Source organism: Panthera tigris, chromosome E3 (genome assembly GCF_018350195.1).
Source record: "Panthera tigris isolate Pti1 chromosome E3, P.tigris_Pti1_mat1.1, whole genome shotgun sequence".
In the NCBI taxonomy this organism is placed as follows: Eukaryota; Metazoa; Chordata; class Mammalia; order Carnivora; family Felidae; genus Panthera; species Panthera tigris.
The window spans coordinates 22,974,865-22,995,029 of record NC_056675.1 but is presented as its reverse complement, the minus strand read 5'-3'; the positions used below and the strand labels follow the sequence as shown (position 1 = coordinate 22,995,029).

General features: G+C 46.4%; 1 protein-coding gene across 1 annotated transcript in view; it reads right to left on the bottom strand.

Moving 5' to 3' along the window:
- Positions 1 to 1,207: 1,207 nt before the first annotated feature.
- Positions 1,208 to 20,165, bottom strand: part of GGA2 (golgi associated, gamma adaptin ear containing, ARF binding protein 2) — a 34,135-nt gene continuing 15,177 nt past the window's right edge. Inside the window, exons 7-17 of the mRNA XM_042971473.1 lie at positions 18,791 to 18,871; positions 18,146 to 18,283; positions 14,423 to 14,504; positions 10,457 to 10,582; positions 9,633 to 9,755; positions 8,864 to 8,892; positions 8,362 to 8,495; positions 6,727 to 6,884; positions 3,935 to 4,104; positions 2,897 to 3,007; positions 1,208 to 2,353 (exon numbers count right to left, since the gene is read on the bottom strand). Of these exons, the coding sequence (XP_042827407.1) occupies positions 2,243 to 2,353; positions 2,897 to 3,007; positions 3,935 to 4,104; positions 6,727 to 6,884; positions 8,362 to 8,495; positions 8,864 to 8,892; positions 9,633 to 9,755; positions 10,457 to 10,582; positions 14,423 to 14,504; positions 18,146 to 18,283; positions 18,791 to 18,871 (1,263 nt within the window). The 3' untranslated portion in view covers positions 1,208 to 2,242. The remainder of the gene's footprint in view (positions 2,354 to 2,896; positions 3,008 to 3,934; positions 4,105 to 6,726; positions 6,885 to 8,361; positions 8,496 to 8,863; positions 8,893 to 9,632; positions 9,756 to 10,456; positions 10,583 to 14,422; positions 14,505 to 18,145; positions 18,284 to 18,790; positions 18,872 to 20,165) is intronic.

The following is a 20,165-nucleotide window of genomic DNA, read 5'->3' as shown; positions in this document are numbered from 1 at the left end:
CCTGGGGACAACATCACATGTAAGGGATAGAGAAAGAGGAACAGTCACAGAGGTAAGTCCAGAAACGGGTGAGCAGGATCCTGGAGGGGTTCAGGAGAGGGGAAAAATACTGCTCATCAGTGCCAAGTCTCCACCCAATATATCATGGATTTGTCTCCCCACTAGAACGGAAGATCCACGAGGGCAGGGGTTTCTGGCCGCTGCTCTATCTGCAGTGCCTACAAAAGTGCTGGGCTCCCAGTAGCTGGTCAACTACTCGTTGAAGAAATGAAGGCTGAGGCCTTCAGTAGTCACTGAACTTGATAAATAGAAGGCACTGATGATAACCAGGGCCACTTTCAGGGCACCCCTGCCACACACACACCCCTATCCTGTTCAACTCTGCCTAAGCACCACTGGGAGTCAGTCTCCTGGAAGACAGGATGTTGAGACACACAAGTTCGCCAATGAACTAGGGGATAAAAATCTTGTGTGTAAGCCTCATTCACACATTTTGCTGGAAGTTGTGTCTGGGCAGACATCATCATTATACTGGGTTCCTCTTAAAGACTTTATGAAATAGCTAGAGCCTAGAAAAGTTATACAGAACATCTGAACATGCAAGTAATTTTAGATTAAAATGAGTCTTATGGGAGAATGAAGAAGTCACTCATCACTTATCTGTTTTAGGAATTTTCACATTTGCTTAAAACTCAGCATAGCTAGATGATCTTTTACAGCTCCCATGCCCACCAATTAGCGCTGGCAAAGTTCTAACTATACGTAGAAGTTGACAGCTCCAACTGGCAAGTACCAGATTTTGTGCTAAAGAGCCCCAAACAGGGCCTTGCAGTTTCTGAGGTAAAATCCTGCCCAGACAGGTGAGCTGCTTGGGATCTCAAAGTCCTTCATCGGGCTCTATCGGCGAGGCACAGCTCTCTTCTCCCACCGACCAGCACAGCAGGACTGTAAAGGACACCCAGTGCACAGCAGGTGCTAAGAATGGACTATAAACATGAATTTTTCCTTCAAACCATAAACATAACAAAAAAATCCACCTCTCTTTTCCAGCTTTGTCCAGACCCGCAGGGCCTTGAAGCAGTTCGTCAGGTTCCACAGCATGAAGTCTCCCTACTTCCTCTATAGGCAACGGTGCCCTTTAGGCTGGTCGTCTCTAAATGCAACAGGCTCTGTGTCTCCTACTTTACTCAAAACTCCACAAAGCGTATTTGCTACATGGGTATTTATTCAAGGACTTTCTATATTCAGTTCACCACTTAAATCACTGCTAAGCTCTTTTCAGATCTATTTGCATCAGTCCTTCATCTTGGACGGTGAAGTCAACAGGCAAGAGTGAGCCTGTTAGTTATGGCTGACAATGACTGGCACGGCGTCACAATCAAAGAGCTTGGAGGGTAAATGCTTGTGGAGAAACAAGATGAGAATGGAGAGGAGGGTCCTGAGTAAGGGCCCAGACAGGCTGCCCCACCCACGGAACCTGAGGCCTGCATTAAGGCCTAGGATCTGCTTTCCCCTCTGCCCTGGAAGGTCCTCTCTGGGTGATTCTAAGGCACAGTGGTGAAGGACATGCTTGGCCCACTAAGTGTGGTCCTCTCGTCTAGTGGCAGCCCCTCGCCTGGAAAACAGTGCAATAAGCATTCCATTTAGAAGATCTTCTCAAAAACAAGCAAGCAGCATTCTCTAATGGAAATGGAGACAAGGTCTTTCTTGGAAGAGAGTGCCCCAGAAGACACTCTCTGTCCCAAGACCAACCAGGTCCCTTTTAAGGTCCCTGAGAACAGCAGCCTGGGAGCAGCCGAGACTTTCAAAGGCTGACAAGGCACAGAGTGGATGGATGAAAAGAGAACAATACACAGAAAAAACACAACACAACACAACTTTGGCTTATAAAACCTCCAACCTGAGGCGGGGACATCAGTGTCCACCCACATGCAGAAACAGATGATTGTAGCAGATGGTTGTCAGAAATGCTTTAGCATTTCCCCACACTGCCCACACCCCAAGCCCTGCGCTACCCACCCCCACAACCCCCCACAACACACACACACACACACACACACACACACACACACACACACACACACACGTAGTATCTGCAGAATAAGTCAGAGGTTGGGATCCAGAGCCTGACGTCGGGATAGAACTCTTGGCACTCCGCACTAAATCACCGTGATTAGTCCTATCTAGACAGCAACATTCACACTGGCCTAAGCTCGAGCGGCAGGGTCTGTCTCGTGAAAAGTTAGGCTGCACCCAAGACTGCCAGGTCTGGAAAGTCTTTCACTTCTCCTACTTCGCTGAAAGGCTGTCCGCCCTGGTTGAATGTCAGCTTATACCGTAACCGGATGGGCTCCTGGGCAAAGATAGAAGATGTTAAATTAGTGGGGAGAGACACAGACCAGCCCAGAATTAAGAGCCTTTACCCACCCAGTAGTCACCAAGGAACAACATACGTATGTAAGCTCCACCCCAGTGAGACCTCCCAACAACTGTATGACAGGAACACCTGGCCGGGACCCTTTGGGACGACAAACATGAGGGAAGCCAGTCATACATCCTGGGAGCACTCCCACACCTATGCAGTCCTGAGGTGGACCTCGACTTGGAGGCCAGCTAAGGAGGACGGGCAGGCCTCACCCTTTCAGATGACTCCAGGGTACTAGGGGGAGTCTGTATCACTCTCTTGGTTCCCAGCTATGGCCCTCCGGTCACAGATCCTCTTTCAATAAGCTCCGAAGGAAAACAGACTCAGTGAGGAATATTCCACCACCACTCCCAACCAGGGACTTTAGAGCAAGACCTAAATACACATCTCTCAACCTACCACATTGCCTCCCTAGAGTTGAGGCCCACCCCCTCGCCCCATTCCCCTGCTAGCAAAAGTGCCAGAACATACTTTGTGTGGATTGTCAAGCAACAGCATCTGAGAGATCACAGCTGGAGGCGTCAACGGACTGAATGCAGGGAGCTTGGAGCTGGATGCCGGCTGCAGCTTCACTCTCATAGACTATGGGGCGGGGAGGAGGAGGGGGCAGAGAAAAATCCAACATCTAACTGATTCCTAATCAAGTACAGTGTCAAAGAGGGAGATGAGGTAAACGGGAAAACTTGACCTGTACCCACCACCTGATTAAAGGGTCCAAAAGTCCTTCCTTTCCATAAATAGAATGTACCTGAAGTTGTACAGCTGGCTTCCAAGAGGCAGCATGAGGAGCTAAGGCACATCTTGGGCTGCATTCTCATTCTGCCTCTTACTAGCTCTGTGATCTTGGGCAAATACTTAACCTCTCTGAGCCTTGGACGAGAAATTTATAAAATAGAAGTAATAGTAACACATGTCCCGCAAGATTACCATGAGGATTAGAGAATGTATGTCTTTATTTTTGTCTATCTTAGATCTTTACTTTTAGGACATTCCTCCCATGTTCACTGTGATGCTGGTATGGCTGTTAATCAGGGGGCCCAACTTCCCATGAAAAGCAGTGGATGAAAGATCTTCACTGGCCAGAGTACCTTCTACTCCTGAATACAAGTAACTGGTCCAAGTTGTGCAAGTAACACCAACAGGGTGAATCCTAGCCCTTTCTTGGGTACCCAATATGCATGCCTCGTGCCAGGGGAAAGTTTCCTTTTGAGGTAAAGAGGTTTAAGGACTATGTAACTCTGGAGCTGCTAATATCCATTTCCATGCTCTGTGGAGTCTGTCACAGAAGATGCTCCAAAGAAGAAAAGTCAAGAGGTGGAAAGCGATTCTTAAGGAATCGTTTTAAGATTTTATCTGGATTCGGACATATACTGAAGTCAGATATTCAGAGACCTCCAGTTAAATAAGCCAATAAAATTCCCATCTTAAACTACTTTGAAGATGGTGTCTCTTACACGTAACTAAAGCTTTATTGAGAGAGTCAAAGGAGCTGGCCAGCAGAGGACTCACCTTCGGCACAGCCACTTGAAACATGATGTCCCAGACAGGCTGGGTGGCAGTGCTCATCATGGTCAATAGCAACACCTGCACCTCTGGGTGACCAGGGGCCCCGGTCTGGGAAAAGTGGAGCAGAATTCTGAATCCGTTCCGGTCATACACGATGAGAGGCGGTAGGCTGCCTGGTAGAGAAGGACCGAACCGAAAGGGTTAGCACGACTGCAAACTCCCCAACAGCCCGGCCTAAAAGAGACGTGCGTGTCGTTATCACCCAGTGCTACGCCTTCTCCAGTCAACGCAGCTCCGAGACTTACCTCCTTGGTCCCAAGCTTTCTGCGCAGCCACAACCCAGCCCTCACTACTTCTAGCTGGATTCCTAGAGCCCGTCAAACTGATCTCTCCCACCATCCAGACATCTGAAGCTCATTACCAGTTGGAAAAAAAAAAAATGAACTTTTTTGAAGGAGATAGACTAAAATACTGTAAGAACACTAGAGAAAATACAGAATACCATAAAGAATGAAATAATAAAAAAAAAAAAAACCCACCATTATTTCTACCCAGAAATAAGCATTGCTAATAACATTTGGGCCTATTTCCTCCTCATCTCTTTTGTATGACTACATACACACACGTTTCTTACATTTAATTTTACAAAACTGTAAAGATGCAGATTTCTTCAAATCAGTAGGTTTAATGACATTCCAATGGAAATCCTAACGGGATTTTTTTAATTCCATTAAGAATTGATTCTAAAGCAAATGGAGGGGAGGGGGGTAAATTCAGGAGACTATCCATTTAAAGACAGGGAGTAAGGGCTATTTGCATCCATAAATACTCAAAAGCACAAAACTGAGAGAAATGTAAAACAAAGAATGCACAACAGACCCAAAAGGGGAATTTAACATGTTAGAGCATCTGTTTCAAAATCAGTGACTGATTCACTAAGTGGCAGACAACTATCTAACCTGGAAAAAAATTTTTTTAATGTTTATTTATTTTGAGAGAGAGAGAGAGAGAGAGAGAACGAACAAGTGGGGGAGGGGAAGAGAGAGGGAGACACAGAATCCAAAGCAGGCTCCAGGCTCTGAGTTGTCAGCACAGAGCCCAACACGGCTCGAACCCATGGACCATCAGATCTTGACCTGAGCAGAAGTCGGATGCTTAACTGACTGAACCACCCAGGCGCCCCTGTAAAAAATTTTTTTAATGAAAGATCTTTACCTCATGCCAAACATCACTCATCAAAATGCACGTTCTATAGTTTAAAAATGAGACTATCAAAGATTTAAAAGACTGAAAACATTCTTGAGGCTATGGGGAAAGAGGCAACCTTTCTGGAGGGATCTTGGTTATGCAGAACAAAATTTTAGATGTGTACACCCACATTTCAAAGAATATATCCTAATGAACTAATCAGGAAAATTTAAAACAATGCGTGTCCAAAGATGTTCGTTGTAGCACTGTTTTTAACAGCAAACAACCAAAAACAACACAACTAGAAATAAAAATTATCCTTCAGAAAGGAATTCAAAAGCTGAATGATGGTACCGTGATTATACGTATGTATGAAAACATTTAAAAAAATAAAGGTTTTGAGTGGCCTGGGTGGTGCAGTCAGTTGAGCGTCCAACTCTTGACTTCCACTCCGGTTGTGATCTCACGGTCATGAGATCAAGCCCTGTGTCGGGCTCTGCGCTGAATGAGGAGCCTGCTTAAGATGCTCTTTCTCTCCCTCTGCCCCTCTCCCCAGCTCTCGCACATTTGTGCGTGCTCTCTAAATAAATAAAGGTTTTGAAGAACAATCAAGAGCATGAAAAAACGCTATGGCTTATGGTAATAATGCAGGCTGTAAAACAGTCTACATATACTGTGGTGCCAATTTATTAAGAATATATACGTACATGGCTAAAACAAGAAAATACATTAAGGTATGAATAGAACTTCCGTTTCTGGGTGAACAGTACGATTTAATTTTCTATTTTTTCTGAAATTTCTACATTGAATATGTATTTTCTCACTTTTAATTTTTTAGACATTCTTTTGTAATAGTTTCAGATTTACAAAATGTTACAAAACGCAAAGAATTCCCATATGTTAACATTTTACATAACCACAGTACAATGACCAGAATCAGGAAACTAACATTGAACATGTATTATTTTTAAGTTAAAGTAAGTGTTGGAAGGGCTTACCAACTGTTTAAATTCCTATGCCTGTATCCAGGGCTCTTTGCAATCTGACCCCAGCACACTGAGCCACAGGAGAGCCATGTGCCCAGAGAGAAGGGCCTGCGCTGTATTTCTAAAGACCCTGGTGTCTCCTGCTCACATGCCAGTGTGCTGACCCTATGCAGTCACCTTACTTACTGGGCCTGCTGTTCCTTTCCTTTGTAAGGAGGTAACCTCTGCTCTCCTGCTCTAATGAGGACCCCTAATGGAAGAGGACCACCAGCCAAGTCCTTCCTTTCCTACTAATCCCACCTTTTTGGAGTTATTTCTGCCACACTTGACATTCCCTTCTTGAATTCCCAATGAGTGAGCACCAGGTCTATGAATAGAATCAAGCCCCCTAGTTAGATTCTGCCTGCCAATAGCCTTCACCTTTAGTGTCAGTCCCAAGACAGAGAAATCTTTATGAAAAATAATAGGTAAAGAGACTATGAAGCCACCTCCTTACCCTCTGCCCCCAGGCCTAATCTCTACCACTCAACTTCCCCAGTTTCAGAGCCACCTCCTGCCAATTCACAGCAGATAAAGCTGGCCATCTAATACCAAGGGGCGGGGAGGTAAAATTGTACTTACTGGGTTTAACAGACTCCAAAGGGACAAACACTTGAGCCAGAGGTGTATTCTGGGAGGATGGGGAAGAAGACAATGGGCCAGCTTCCCAGGACCAACCTGGAGAGGACTTAGTGCCGGGGGGCACTTCCTTAGGGATACTTTTCTGTGGAACATAATTCCTGCCAAGAAATTAAAAAAAAAAAACAATGTATCAAGACTAGCAAAAATTGTAGACAATTCCGGGAATCTGAAGAACGAGGTTAAGGAAGGGGAAAAACAAGAAATATGTGTGTCTGTGTGTATTTTAGAGAAATAGGACTCTAGACATGGAATTTAACCTGTGCTTCAGTCGTCTCATCCGTAAAATGGAAATAATTTAGCATCTACTTCATGGGGCTGTTATCAGAATTAAATGAGAAAATGTATGAAAAACACTTAGCGGGCTGTGTGCACATAATAAGGACCCAATAAACTAGAGGTGTTATTAAGATAATCAAGGTTGCAGCTGTCAGGCAGCCTCTGACAACAAGCCGCTCAGTCAGGTTACCTTTCTTGTACATGATCACCAGAGTAACAAGAGCTAGGAAGAGGAGAATTCCAATTTTACACTGACCTCTTCATTCACACTTCGTGACTTTGTCCATTGGGAACACAGATTGCAAAATTTTTACTACAAAATGAAAACTCCAGTCTAGACAGAAGCAGCCCACCCAAATCAGGAAGACTACTGGCCCCCTGTTGAATGGTTAGGAATAAACGGAAGGAAACCCTCCAGGGGTGCAAACAAGAATGAGCGCCCGGCACATCTCTGTTGCCACCGGGGCCCTGTGCCTCTATCGTGGACACAGACACATTCAGGCCATCTGCAAGAAGACAAACTGCTCCAACCTTTCCAGAGGCAAACCAGCCTGTCCGTGTGTTTGCATCCACACCCTAGAGCACCTCTAGTTCTAGGAATCTGTATTACAAAAGCATTCCAAGTGCTTCCAAACAGAAAGCTGTGTAAATACCCGCAAGAGGGAAATGACTAAATATGTGTACACTGTATGCATGTGAATTATTAAACTAGAAGAATGAGCCAAAGTTATATAAATTGATATGCACATGTATCAAAGATGTGACATGAAAAAAACCGCACTGGAGGACAGGTTGTCAATTATGAGCCCATTTGTGTAAAAATAAAACAACATGCGGCGTTACTACACGCATAGAGAGAAAAGCAAAAAAGGAGCATTCGAAATTGTCTTTAGGCAGTGATTTTTGAGACTTTCTACATTATCTATTTGCCTAATGATCAAATTTTGCTCAACTTCAAATTACACTATAATTGGGGGGGGGGGACCCCATGAACACCAAAATCAGCAGCAGCAGCATCTACTGCTGCTACACCTTGAACCAACCCCCTTTTCAGAGGTCCTGACCAAACTACGTCTTTTCCTCTGACTAGGATAGGGAGTCAAAGGACAAGGGGAAAAGTACATATTGAACACTTGGCAGAAAGGAAGAAGCCCTTCCAGGGAGAGAGGTCCCTGGCCGTCTTCAAGTATCGTCCCCGTATTCTGGCACGCTAACCCTGCCCTCTGACCCGGCCCCATGGAAGGAACATGAAGTGCACATGGGAGCCACTCTTCTACTGTCCTTGCCCACAAGACTCACAGAGGCCCTGGACATGGCTGTGGGGAGAGGAGATCCAGCAAGTTCTTTTCTGCAGAAGGGCTCTGAACACCACCACCCGGCAGTGTGCTGGCAGTGGGATTCCTCTTTTCCTCACAGCAATTCTGACCGGCAACCTGTCAAACCAGGAATGGCTAAAATAAGGCCAGAGTATGAATGATCATGAGCCATGGTGACACCATGCTTACAACATGTCCTGGGGCAGGAGAAAGAAAGGGCAAGAGAACATACAACTCCTGATCAGACCTTCAGTAAACTGGAACCTGGATACCGCTAAAGGGAGGAGGAGTATAAGGAGAGGGAAAAACATGTCTCTTTGGAGGTCCAAGCCAGACAGTACAGGCAAGGACGAGGCTTTGGACCTCCAAGTCCACAATCGCCACCAGGCTATGCTGTAGCCCCTTCCCCCATGCCCAGGCAGCACTGCCCTCATGAAGGTAGGTTTAGGGACCTCCCCTCCAGTCCCCAGGAAGAGATGCCTTACCTTGTCAGCAACTGGAGCATCACTGAGTCCTGTAAGGAAGAAACAGAAAGATGCACACCAGTAACTCTATCTGACAGCAGCTGGAGATCGAAGTCATGTTCACCCTTTCTAAGGCATTTAGAAAAGCCTAGGCAAAGCAGATTACCTAAAATCATCCAATTCATTCATGGCAAATCTGAGATTAAATGCAAAGACGACCTGTCTGAACTTCCCAGGACAGGAGTCCCCACCTTATTCATTCGGGAAGATGTTCTAAGACCCCTGGTGGATGTTTGAAAAGGAGAAGAGTACCGATCCCTACATATACCATGTTTTTTCCCCACACAAACATACCTGTGATTCAGTTCAATTTATAAATCAGACACAGTAAGATAATGAAATAGAATAGCAATGTACAGTAGTAAGAGTTATGTGAATGTGGTCTCTCTCTCGAAATTTATTATACTGTACTCACCCTTCGTCTTCTTGTGATGGGAGATGATAAAATGCCTACGTGATGAGATGAAGTGAGGTGAATGACATAGGCCTGTGATGTAGCGCTAGGCTACTACTGACCTCCTGACCATGTATCAGGAGGAGGATCATCTGCTTCCAGACCTCGGGGAACTGGAGCCGTGGATAAAAGGGGGGGGGGGGGGGTGGTCGGGCACTGTATACCCAATTCCCTCTGAAAACAGGCATATTCTCCCCAAGGAGGACCAGCTGACTCGCTCTCCCTGGGAGTCAGGACCACTCTCTGTGCCTGCTCCCCCTAAACACCTTCCCTCACCTAAGGCTGCCAGGTCCTGGTGAAGCAAAGATGGTGCCACAGTCCCAGCCTGCTCAGATCCGCTGTCCACCTCCAAGTCGATCAGAGGGCAGTTCTTCCTGCAGCCTGCTGGATTCTGAAAGACTACGAAACAGTTAGGAAAATATATCAGAACAAGAGCAAAGAGTCCACTTAATGCCTGTCAGCTTCCCACGGGCCTCCTCCCAATCAAAAGACATCACGTCACCCCACTCAATGCACTTCCGCTGAATGGCTTCATGTACAGCCTGAACTGGCCTGTAGAATAGGAAGCAGCCAGAGGACCGCCTTCCTACCCACAGCGGTCCGTGTCCTCCGCTGATGGTCCATTCACCCTGGCTACCAACAGCCCTCCTGAACACAGATAATCAGCATCACTGGAGCGCTTGATAAAAACACCCCCATCCCCACCCCCAGCCAAGCTCTAAGCAGGCTTGATTCAGCAGGTCCCAGCTGGGGACCTAAGAATCTGCATTTCAGCCAGTATTCCGGATGATTCTGACGCAGCTAGCCTAGCCTGCTAGGGACCACTGAAGAAGATGATTATTTTGGTCTTTAGCTCTTATAAATAGGCATTTATGACCTGGGTGCAATGTAGCCATCTGCTTCTGTGGATAGCCAAAGTGAGGGTCCAGCCTGCCAGTTACTTTGTGACGGCACAGGTGGCAGGGGCTGGCGATGTAAAACCAACTCTCAAAGGAAAGGGAAAAAAGGGCAAGGCCTCTCATTTCTATACCATAACCCAGAATATTCTGAGGATCCAGTTCTTCCCCAGGATCTGCAGGATGTCAAGGCAGAAAGCATACCTCTGGAGACAGGTAGGTCTCCCACTGAGCTGGTCACTGTGTTCCCAAAGATGACACGGCCCTCCATCACCTGTTTGTACAGCAGAACTCCCTGGGTGAGGAGGTCATTTGCCTGGAGAATCTCAGCTGGAGGAGGAAAGAGGAAAGTCCCCCTGGTTTAGTTACCAACAGTCTCAGTCTTTTATAAGTCATTCCACAAAGCAGCCACCCATGGCTTCACCAGGTTCAGTACAGCCATACCCCTGCCCCCAGACCCTGTGCTAAGGCCCCTAGCAGACCTAGGTGCTCAATCCCTGAATCCCAATACTTCTAGTTCTCAAGATGCAAGAGGAACCAAATTTCTTCACCTCCTTTCCCAATACCGTACAACATAACTGCCAACATGATTGAAACATGATTCTTTCAACTAAGGAATTGCAACTTTAATTTTTTTTTTTTTTTTGGTGATGAGCACTGTGTATGAAATAAAACTTTAATTTTATTTTTTTAAGTTTATTTATTTATTTTAAGAGAGCAAGTGTGTGTGCACGCATGTGCAAGGGAGTGGCAGAGGGGGAGAGAATCCCAAGCAGGCTCTGCACTGTCAGCACAGAGCCCGACATGGGGCTTGATCTCACAAACCATGAGATCATGACCTCAGCCCAAACCAAGAGTCAGATGCTCAGGGCACCTGGGTAGCTCAACCAGTTGAGTGTCCAACTTTGGTCCAGGTCATGATCTCACAGTTCATGAGTTTAAGCCCCACATCAGGCTCTTTGCCATCAGCACGGAGCCTGCTTTGGAGCCTCTGTCTCCCTCCCTCTGCCCCTTCCCCACTCACACATGTGGTTTCTCAAAAATAAACACTAAAAAAAAAAAAAAAAAAAGTCAGATGCTTAACCAACTGAGTCACCCAGGCACCCTAAAACTTTAATTTTATTTATTTTTTCTAAAACTTTAATTAAAATTAAAAACTGAAATGGTTTTGTCAGTGTAGGATATGAATATTAAAAGAGTCTTATTGGTACTTCATTCAGTTATTGGAAAGCTTTTAAGTGTACAGGGAACAAATTGGTACGTGAATCTACATTTGCACCTGTAAATTTCATAGAGTCTAAACAGAGATCAAGTATTACTGATGAACACTTGGCACACAAATTGAAATGTCGTAAGTATAAAATACACACTGGATTTCAAAAACTCATAAGCATTTCAGTCTACTGAACAGTGTCTCCTGAGAGACCGAGAAAGAACTGGCAGCAGGGTTGAGGCTACATGTAACACTTCGGGCCACAGAGCTAGACTGCTGATTCTCAGGAGTGACCAACTATTTCCTGCCATTTTTCTTAACTGTGGACAGGGGCTGCAAACCGACAAGGGGTTAAATTCACGTGGCAAAATGTTTTATTTTGCATGTGCAAGTTGTTTAAAAATTTAAATTTGATTGTCTTTCAGCTCACTGCCATCAGAGAAAATGATGGGTTTAGACAATAATCACTAAGAGACAACCAAAACCACAGGCCTCTTGAAAACCACCCATGAAATGTTCTTGCTCCCCAGCCCCTCCAAGTGAACCTGCATCTACTCAAGCCCCCATCCAATTTATTATGAATATTAGGAATTTGGGGTGCTTGGGTGGCTCAGTCGGTTAAGCGTCTGACTCTTGGTTTCAGCTCAGATCATGATCTCACAGTTCGTGAGTTCGAGTCCCACATTGGGCTCTGTGCTGACCGTATGGAGTCTGCTTGTGATTCTCTCTCTCCCTCGCTCTCTGCCCCTCTTGCTCACTCACTCTCTCTCTCAAAATAAATAATTAAAAAAAAAACTTAAAAAAAAGATGTATCAGGAATTCATAAGAAGTACCAGATACAGAAAAACATATTAAATGTCATGGAGAATGCCATCAGAAAACCAAGGCCCAGAAAAATTCTATAGGTCAAAGAACATGTTCTTTAGGTAAGAAACAAGAGACAAAGAATGGAGGAGCTATCTATTAAAAAAATAAAAAAATTTAAATAAAGACTGGACGAGGGGCGCCTGGGTGGCTCAGTCAGTGAAGCATCCAACTTCAGCTCAGGTCATCATCTCACAGCTCATGAGCTGGGAGCCCTGCATCAGGCTCTGTGCTAACAGCTCAGAACCTGGAGCCTGCCTCGGATTCTGTGTCTCCCTCTCTCTCTCCGCCCCTTCCCTGCTCACGCTCTCTCTCTCCTTCAAAATAAACACTAAAAAAAAAATTTTTTTAAACATAAAAAATAAGAAAGAGACAAAGAATAAAAAAAAAAAAAAAAAAAAAAAGACCAAAATGGGGCACCTGCGTGGCTCAGTCGGTTAAGTGTCCGACTTTGGCTCAGGTGATTATCTCGCAGTTTGTGAGTTCAGCCCCCCACGATCGGTTCTGTGCTTGATAGCTCAGAGCCTGGAGCCTGCTTCAGACTCTGTGTCTCCTTCTCTCTCTGCCCCTCCCCCACTTGTGCTCTCTCTCGCTCTCTCTCTCAAAAATGAATGTAAAAGAAAAAAAAGACCAAAGCGGGGGGTGCCTGGGTGGCTGTTGGTTAAGCATCCAACTTCAGCTTAGGTCATGATCTCATGGTTCGTGGGTTTAAGCCCCGTGTCGGGCTCTGTGCTGACAGCTTGGAGTCTGGAGCCTGCTTTGGATCCTGTGTGTGTGTCTGTCTCTCTCTCTCTCTCTCTGCCCCTCCCCCATTCATGCTCTGTCTCCTTCTCTCTCTAAAAAATAAAAATAAACATTAAAAAAAAGATTTTTTAATTAAAAGAAATTTTTAAAGTGTAATTTCTAAAAAAAAAAAAGACTCTAGAAATATCACCAACTACAAAGTATGGCTTTTCTGAGTCTGATTTATTTATTTGTCTTTTTATGTTTTTTAATATTTATTTACTTTTGAAGGAGAGAGACAGAACGCGAGTGGGGAGAGGCAGAGAGAGGGAGACACAGAATCCGAAGCAGGCTCCAAGCTGTCAGCACAGAGCCCGATGTGGGGCTCCAACTCACCATCCGTGAGATCATGACCTGAGTGAAGTCGGTCGCCCAACCCACTGAGCCACCCAGGCGCCCTTCTAAGTCTGATTTAGAACAAACAAGAGGCACCTGAGTGGCTCAGGCGGTTGAGTGTCAACTTCAGGTCAGGTCACGATCTCACAGTTTGTGAGTGAGTTCAAGCCCCATGTCAGGTTTTGCACTGACAGTGGGGAGCCTGCTACAGATTCTCTGTCTCCCTCTCTCTCCGCCCCTCCCTGAAACTAAACACACAAACAAAAATTTAAAACAAGAAATGCGGGGGCAGTTAGCAAGAGATGCTAGAGAGAGAAATGCCCAGGGAAATCCGAACACTGAATAGTTGATCACCTTAAAATGTTTGGAATTTGCTTCAATGAGAATAGGTTTGGGGTGGGGAGAGAGCAGTACACATGAACAAGATGAAAAAAGATGGGCCATGAGCTGTTAATTGTTAACAATAGGTGAAAAGCACATAGGACTTATCCTACTATTTCCCTTTCATGTTCTGCAATTTTCCATAATAAAAAGTGTAAGATGTTTTAATACCTTTGCACAGGTACTGAAATTCTCCATCGTCTCTACCATTATCCCTTCTGCTCCTCACCAGCCTGCCTCATTTAGGTTGGCTACCCAGCCCACCAACTCAGGTCGGTGAAACCTTCAAGATGCTGCTGTTTCCCAGATTTCTGTGGACCTGAGCCTTCCTTCTGGCATCGCCCTCTTGCCCCACCTCCAGGGCACGTTTCCACCTCTTCTTTCAGACCTGCTGACGGTTGCTTGCTCAAGCCTAGGCTTTCCTGGGAATCGGTTCGAAGCCAACACAGGCCATGCCCTTCCAAAGCCCAACTTCCATAAAACCTAAGGTCCATCCTGTCTTGTTTCTGGCACCACCGCAGCCCCGCAGTAAGGAGCACGTCTGTTCTGCCTCTGGTGTACCGTCTGTGCCTAGAGAAACAGAACCACATTACCGAGTGCGTCATCGTCATCTGTGGTGTCACTCGCCAGCCGGAACAGGGTGGGCCGCAGCTTTTCACACCGTTCATACACGACCTGAGTGAACAGAGCTTGGTTTCACCACACACAACAAGGGCCCACAGCAAGGCCCTAGGTGCCCCCAGGAAGCAAACAGCAGAGTCTGGGGCTGCAGAATTCTTAGGCTGTCCCAAATGCACGACTGCAGGTTTGAAGTGACGTGGCCACTACAGTGTCAGAAAAAGTTTGGGTTACGGTTACACGAATTTGTAAACTCACTAAAAAGGGGAAAGAAGACCTCAGAAAAGAATCCACGTTCTGAGTGTGTATGGCATTATCTCTTCTCCAAGCTCCTTTCCCTGTGCCCCCAGAAGAGCTTTAACAATGGGGTGACTCCATATGGAAGCCCTCCGTGACTACCCTGCTTTAAAACTAATATCCAAACTCCCCATCCAACTTCCCTCTCCAACAATGCCCCCGGACTCCCACTGCAGGCTCTCCCAGAGCTAAACCTCATTCCCCACCAGGACCGTCTGGGCAAGCTCATTCTCCTCCTCCCAGGGAGAGTGCTCCGGACAACTGCACCTCCCACACGCCACGTGTTGAGGAGGACACGCAGCCTCTGCACGTGTGAGGCTTCCCTCCTTGCAAGGGAGCTCAATGAACACACGAGTCCTCCCTCACAGTAGTGCTCCCTTCCCCGAGCTGTGAAAGGACATATCTGATAGGGGAGTCTAGGAGACAAGCAGGACGGAGCCCCTTCCTCCTGCTTTGCTCCTGAGACCCAGCTGCCCAGACGGAAGCCAACACTGGGCTCTGCTCCTACCAGCTTTATGTTTTAGAGAAGGAAGCCCCTTGCGAGGAGAAGAGTGATGTGCCAGCATCATCTCAGGTGGTAGGCAGACCTGCCTGATTAAGGTTCAGCATCAGGAAGCCACTTGCCAACACTTCCGTGCCACTTTTTCCAAATGGGCTTTACCCACTGTAAAGACGAAGTTTTGTCTCCTGCCAAGTCTCTCCTGTCTCCTAGCTGGTTATCACCCTGGCGGGGGGCGGGGGGGGGGGGGGAGGGGGGGGAGTTGTACTATTTAGAAGCCCAGCAGGCCAACCTTCCAGAGGGACTTTGGAGCCAACTCACCACAGGCGACTGGTTTTGGAGTGTCTGCCTGGCCCAAGCCCACTAATCCTTCTGAGAACTGTCCCCTCTGGCCACAAAAGGCCAGCATGACCCTCTCTGTAATTCCATCCAATCCTGGATGTAGGTAGGTTGATTGACCTGGGATAGATACAGGAGCCGTGCTGGACAAAGAGGTTTCTCTCAGGAATCTGGAATTAGGAAAGATACTAGTTGTTTCTGTGAACCCTGTGAAATGGAAGGACAGGGAAACTAAGGTACCACATGAAGGCTGCTGCTCCTGGGCAGAGAAGCATAAAAAGCTGGAACGCAGAGAGAGAAGACAAATGTAGCTTGCAGAAGGCTGGAGAAAGCAGAGCTCCAAAGACAGACTAAGAGTGGCAGGCTGGGACAGCATTTCAGTGCCACCGCCATCTGTCTGCACCAGGCTGCAGTGGCTCAGCTACAACACCAAAAGCATCAGCAACAAAAGATAAATTGAACTTCAAAATTAAAAACTTTTGCTTCTTGGGGTGCCTGGGTGGCTCAGTCGATTAAGCGTCTGACTTTGGCTCAGGTCATGATCTCGCAGTCCGTGAGTTCAAGCCCTACGTCAGGCTCTGTGCTGACAGCTCAGAGCCTGGAGCCTGTTTCGGATTCTGTCTCCCTCTCTCTCTGACGCTCCCCCGTTCATGCTCTGTCTCTGTCTCAAAAATAAATTAAAAAAACAAACAAACAAAAAACCTTTTGCTTCAAAAGACACTGTCAAGACAGTGAAAAGACAACCCACCTAATGGGAGAAAACTGTGTGACAAAGGACTGGTACCCAGGATATATAAAGAACACTTATAACTCAAAAATAAGGAGACAACCCCATGAAAAACTGGGCAGGGACACCGGGGGGCTCAGTCAGTTAACAGTCTGGCTTCGGCTCAGGTCATGATCTCACGGTTCATGAGTTCGAGTCCCACGTCAGGCACTGTGCTAACACCTCAGAGCCTAGAACCTGCTTTGGATTCTGTGTCTCCCTCTCTCTCTCTGCCCCTCCCCTGCTCGCACTCTGTCTCTCTCTCAAAAAAGAAAAAAAAAAGTTAAAAAAAAACTGGGCAAAGGATATGAACAGACGTTTCTATAGACAAGATGATACACAGGTGGCCAACAGACACAGGAAAGGAAGCTCAACTTAAACTATCAGGGAAATACATTTCCAAGCCACAGTGAGGTGCCACTCTACACCCACTAGGATAACTATTATGAAAAAGACAATAACAAGTGTTGGCAGCATGTGGAAAACTTGAACTCTCACACGTTGCTGGTAGGATTATAAAACGGTACAATGATTTAGCAAACAGTCTGGCCGTTGCTCAGAAAGTTAAACGGAACCACCATATGATCCAGCAGTTCCAGTCCTAGATATATATACGCTCAAGAAAATTAAAAGTTTACATTTTACAAAAAACACTTCTATACGAATGTTCACAGCATTTGTCACAGCCCAAGTGGAAACCCAAATGCTCAACTGATGAATGGACAAAATGCGAGCTAGCCATACAATGGAATGTTATTCAGTCATAAAAAGGAATGAAGTTCTGATACATCCTACAAGATGGATAAACCTCCAAAACATTAAGTGAAAGCAGCCAGGCTCAGAACACCACATTCTGTAGGATTCAATTTACACAAAATGTCCCAATAGGCAAATCTACACACCCAGAGCAGATTAGTGGATGTCAGGAGCTGGGGAGGCTGGGCGTGGGGGTGGAGAGTGACTGCTATGGGTACTGGATTTCTTTTAGGGCTGATTAAAATCTTCTAGTTAGTGTTGATGGCTGCTTTTAAGATATATACATTCTCAATAAAGGTGTTATAAAAAAAAAAAACCCTCAAGATGTGTAGGACGTGGTGGAACTGGAACTCTTAAGCAACGCTGTTAGGAACATAAAATGGTACAACCACTTTTCAAGAAACTGGCCAACTATTTTCCAAAGTTAACTATACACTTAGCATATGACCCAGCAATCCCACGCCCAGGCATGTACCCAAGAGAAAGGAAAATGTATGTTTATGCAGAATCCTGTACACAACTATAAACAACTGTTTATAGCAGCTTAATTCATAATCACCCAAAGCTGGAAACAACCCAAATAGCCATCAACAGATGGACAGACATATTGTAATACATGCATACAATGTAATACCACTCAGCAATAAAAAGCAAGCGATCAATACACACGCCATGAATGGATCTCAATTACGCCAAGAGGGAGAAGCCGGGAGGGAAAGAAAGAGAAAGAAAAAAAGAAAGAAAAATTTTATCATTCCATTCATACAAAAGTCTAGAAAATATAAATTAATCAGAACAGAAAGCAAGCCAGTGGCTGCTTAGGGATAGGGAGACAGGGAAGAAAGGAGGAGAGGGATCACCAAGGGGCATGAGGAAATTCGGGGCGGGGGCGGGGGCGGGGGGGGGGGGGGGGGTGATGGGGTTTAGGGACATGTTTACTATCCTGATTATGATGATGCCTTCATGGACATTCACGTGTCAAAACATGTCAAATTTCTAGTATGTCAATTACACTCCGTTATACTTGAATTTACTTTTTACCTGCAAGGCCTCCTGGTCTGGTGGGGCCTGCCCCGGCCTGCGGTACACGCTTAGCATTTCCTGCAGCACCTTCACATGACTCCGTACCTCCTCCACAGCACTGACTCTCTTGGACACCTTCTCTGATTTCTCTTGTTCCTTTCGGGAGAGAGAGGATGGAAGTGAAGGAGCAGAAACCCTGGATAAAGCCTGAATGAGGGACGGGAAAAGAGGCACTGTGCTGGCGAGCTCAGGCAAGTCACTAACACAGTGAGTAGGCGGGAGTGTTCCCTCAGTGGGCGAAGAAAACTCAGTGGGCCGAGAATTCCTGTGAAAGGCAACGCAGTCCAGGGACAGGGCAATCTGCAGCTTTGTACCACCAAACTCAATCCCTCCGAAAAACAGATTCCCAAATAGACTTTCTGTCACTGGGACAGAAACCAGGGTCTATGAAATGCTTTGGGCCCCTGGACAAACGTACTTGGGAAGTACCCTGCATGGTTTCTGCTTCCAGTCACCATCTTGCCCTTCAGGGAGCCCGTGGCTGTGCCCCAGTTTTGGGCCCAGAGCCCATCCTTTTTCCAGTCCAATTGGGCACCTATGCCCTCACACACATATACGTGTGTCAAATGCTGTTTCTGCAGAACCCAGTGGAAAGACGCCCACCTCCTTGACCAAATTCTTGATCAGCCTGTTTGCAGCCTGAAGATCCTCAGGGTGATTGCTCTTCAGAAGCCTCGTCAGAAGCTGAAGAATGAACAAAAAGAACAGGTGAAACCACTTCCCTCTGTGACAAATGGCCCAGACTAGTAGAGGCAGCAACAAGAGAACAGGAACAACACCTCCTTACTTTACAAGCATCATCTTACCAAATGCTCACAATGACACCATGTAGGGATTAGGACTATTCCCACAGACCACAGGTTTTCAATGGGGCAGGAGGGTGGAGGATTATATCCCCCAGGAGACATCTGGCAAAATCTGGAGACGCAACCAGTGAGTAGAGGCCAGGATACTATAAACTTCCTACAGTGAACAGGAACAGCCCCCAGTAAGAAAACGATCTGGCCCAAAATATCACTAGCACTGAGGCTGTCCTGGGCCATGTACTCTGTGATGTGACAGACCTCGGTGATCTTGTTCACTTTACTCCCCATGCCCAGCAGAACGCCTTGGACGTGGGAGTCACTCGGTCGTCCCTGATGGCACTAAAGATGGCTATACTGATGCCCAGAGTGTATAAGCAGCTTGCCCGAGGTGACACAGGATTCTATCTTTCTCCAAAGTCTGTGCCATCCTTCGTCTTCCCCCCTCTGCAACTGTAAGGCATCAGTAGGAGAAAGGCCAAAGAGAAAGGCAGCCCAGAACCTGGCCCTGCTTGTTCTGACCTCATGGCCACTGAACATCTAAGTCCAAGGGAAGGGCACAGCTGAGGGGTGCAGTGAGAAGGCAGCGCGTACTACGGACTCACACACAGCCTGAAGCTTTCCTGGTACTACATTTCCCAGACCTTGTGTGTGACTGAGAACAGTAATCACCAAAAGCACCACCAGTGCTCCAGGGCCCTCTCCCCATTCAGAGGCACTCTGACGCTATTCCTAGGTCTTTGTCCCACTCCTTACTGATGTCTGAGGAGCAACAAATTATGGGAGGCAGTGGCAGAAGGAAAACGGGTGGCACCAGGCTTACTGGCACTAAAGAAAAAGAGCTGAGCCAACATGTAACCAATTCTTTCCACCATCTTCCCCTAATACCACACATACGCTGGATACGACTGATCATCCACACTGCCCACTTGGGTCATCCTTTTGTACCTTGTCTCCCTCGGGAATGCTTGCACAGATAAGGTGGAGGGCACAAAGAACGTGGCTTTACTATGTGGCCCATCCATGAAGAAAACATCCAGACCTTATGTCACCTTATTCTAAGAGCCTCCTCCAGAGAGAACTCACTAATGCACCTCCCCACATTCCCCCACACTTTGGTTCAGGGATCAGAGCACATTCCAGGGGATATTTCAGGAGAGTCTCTACAGGAAGGG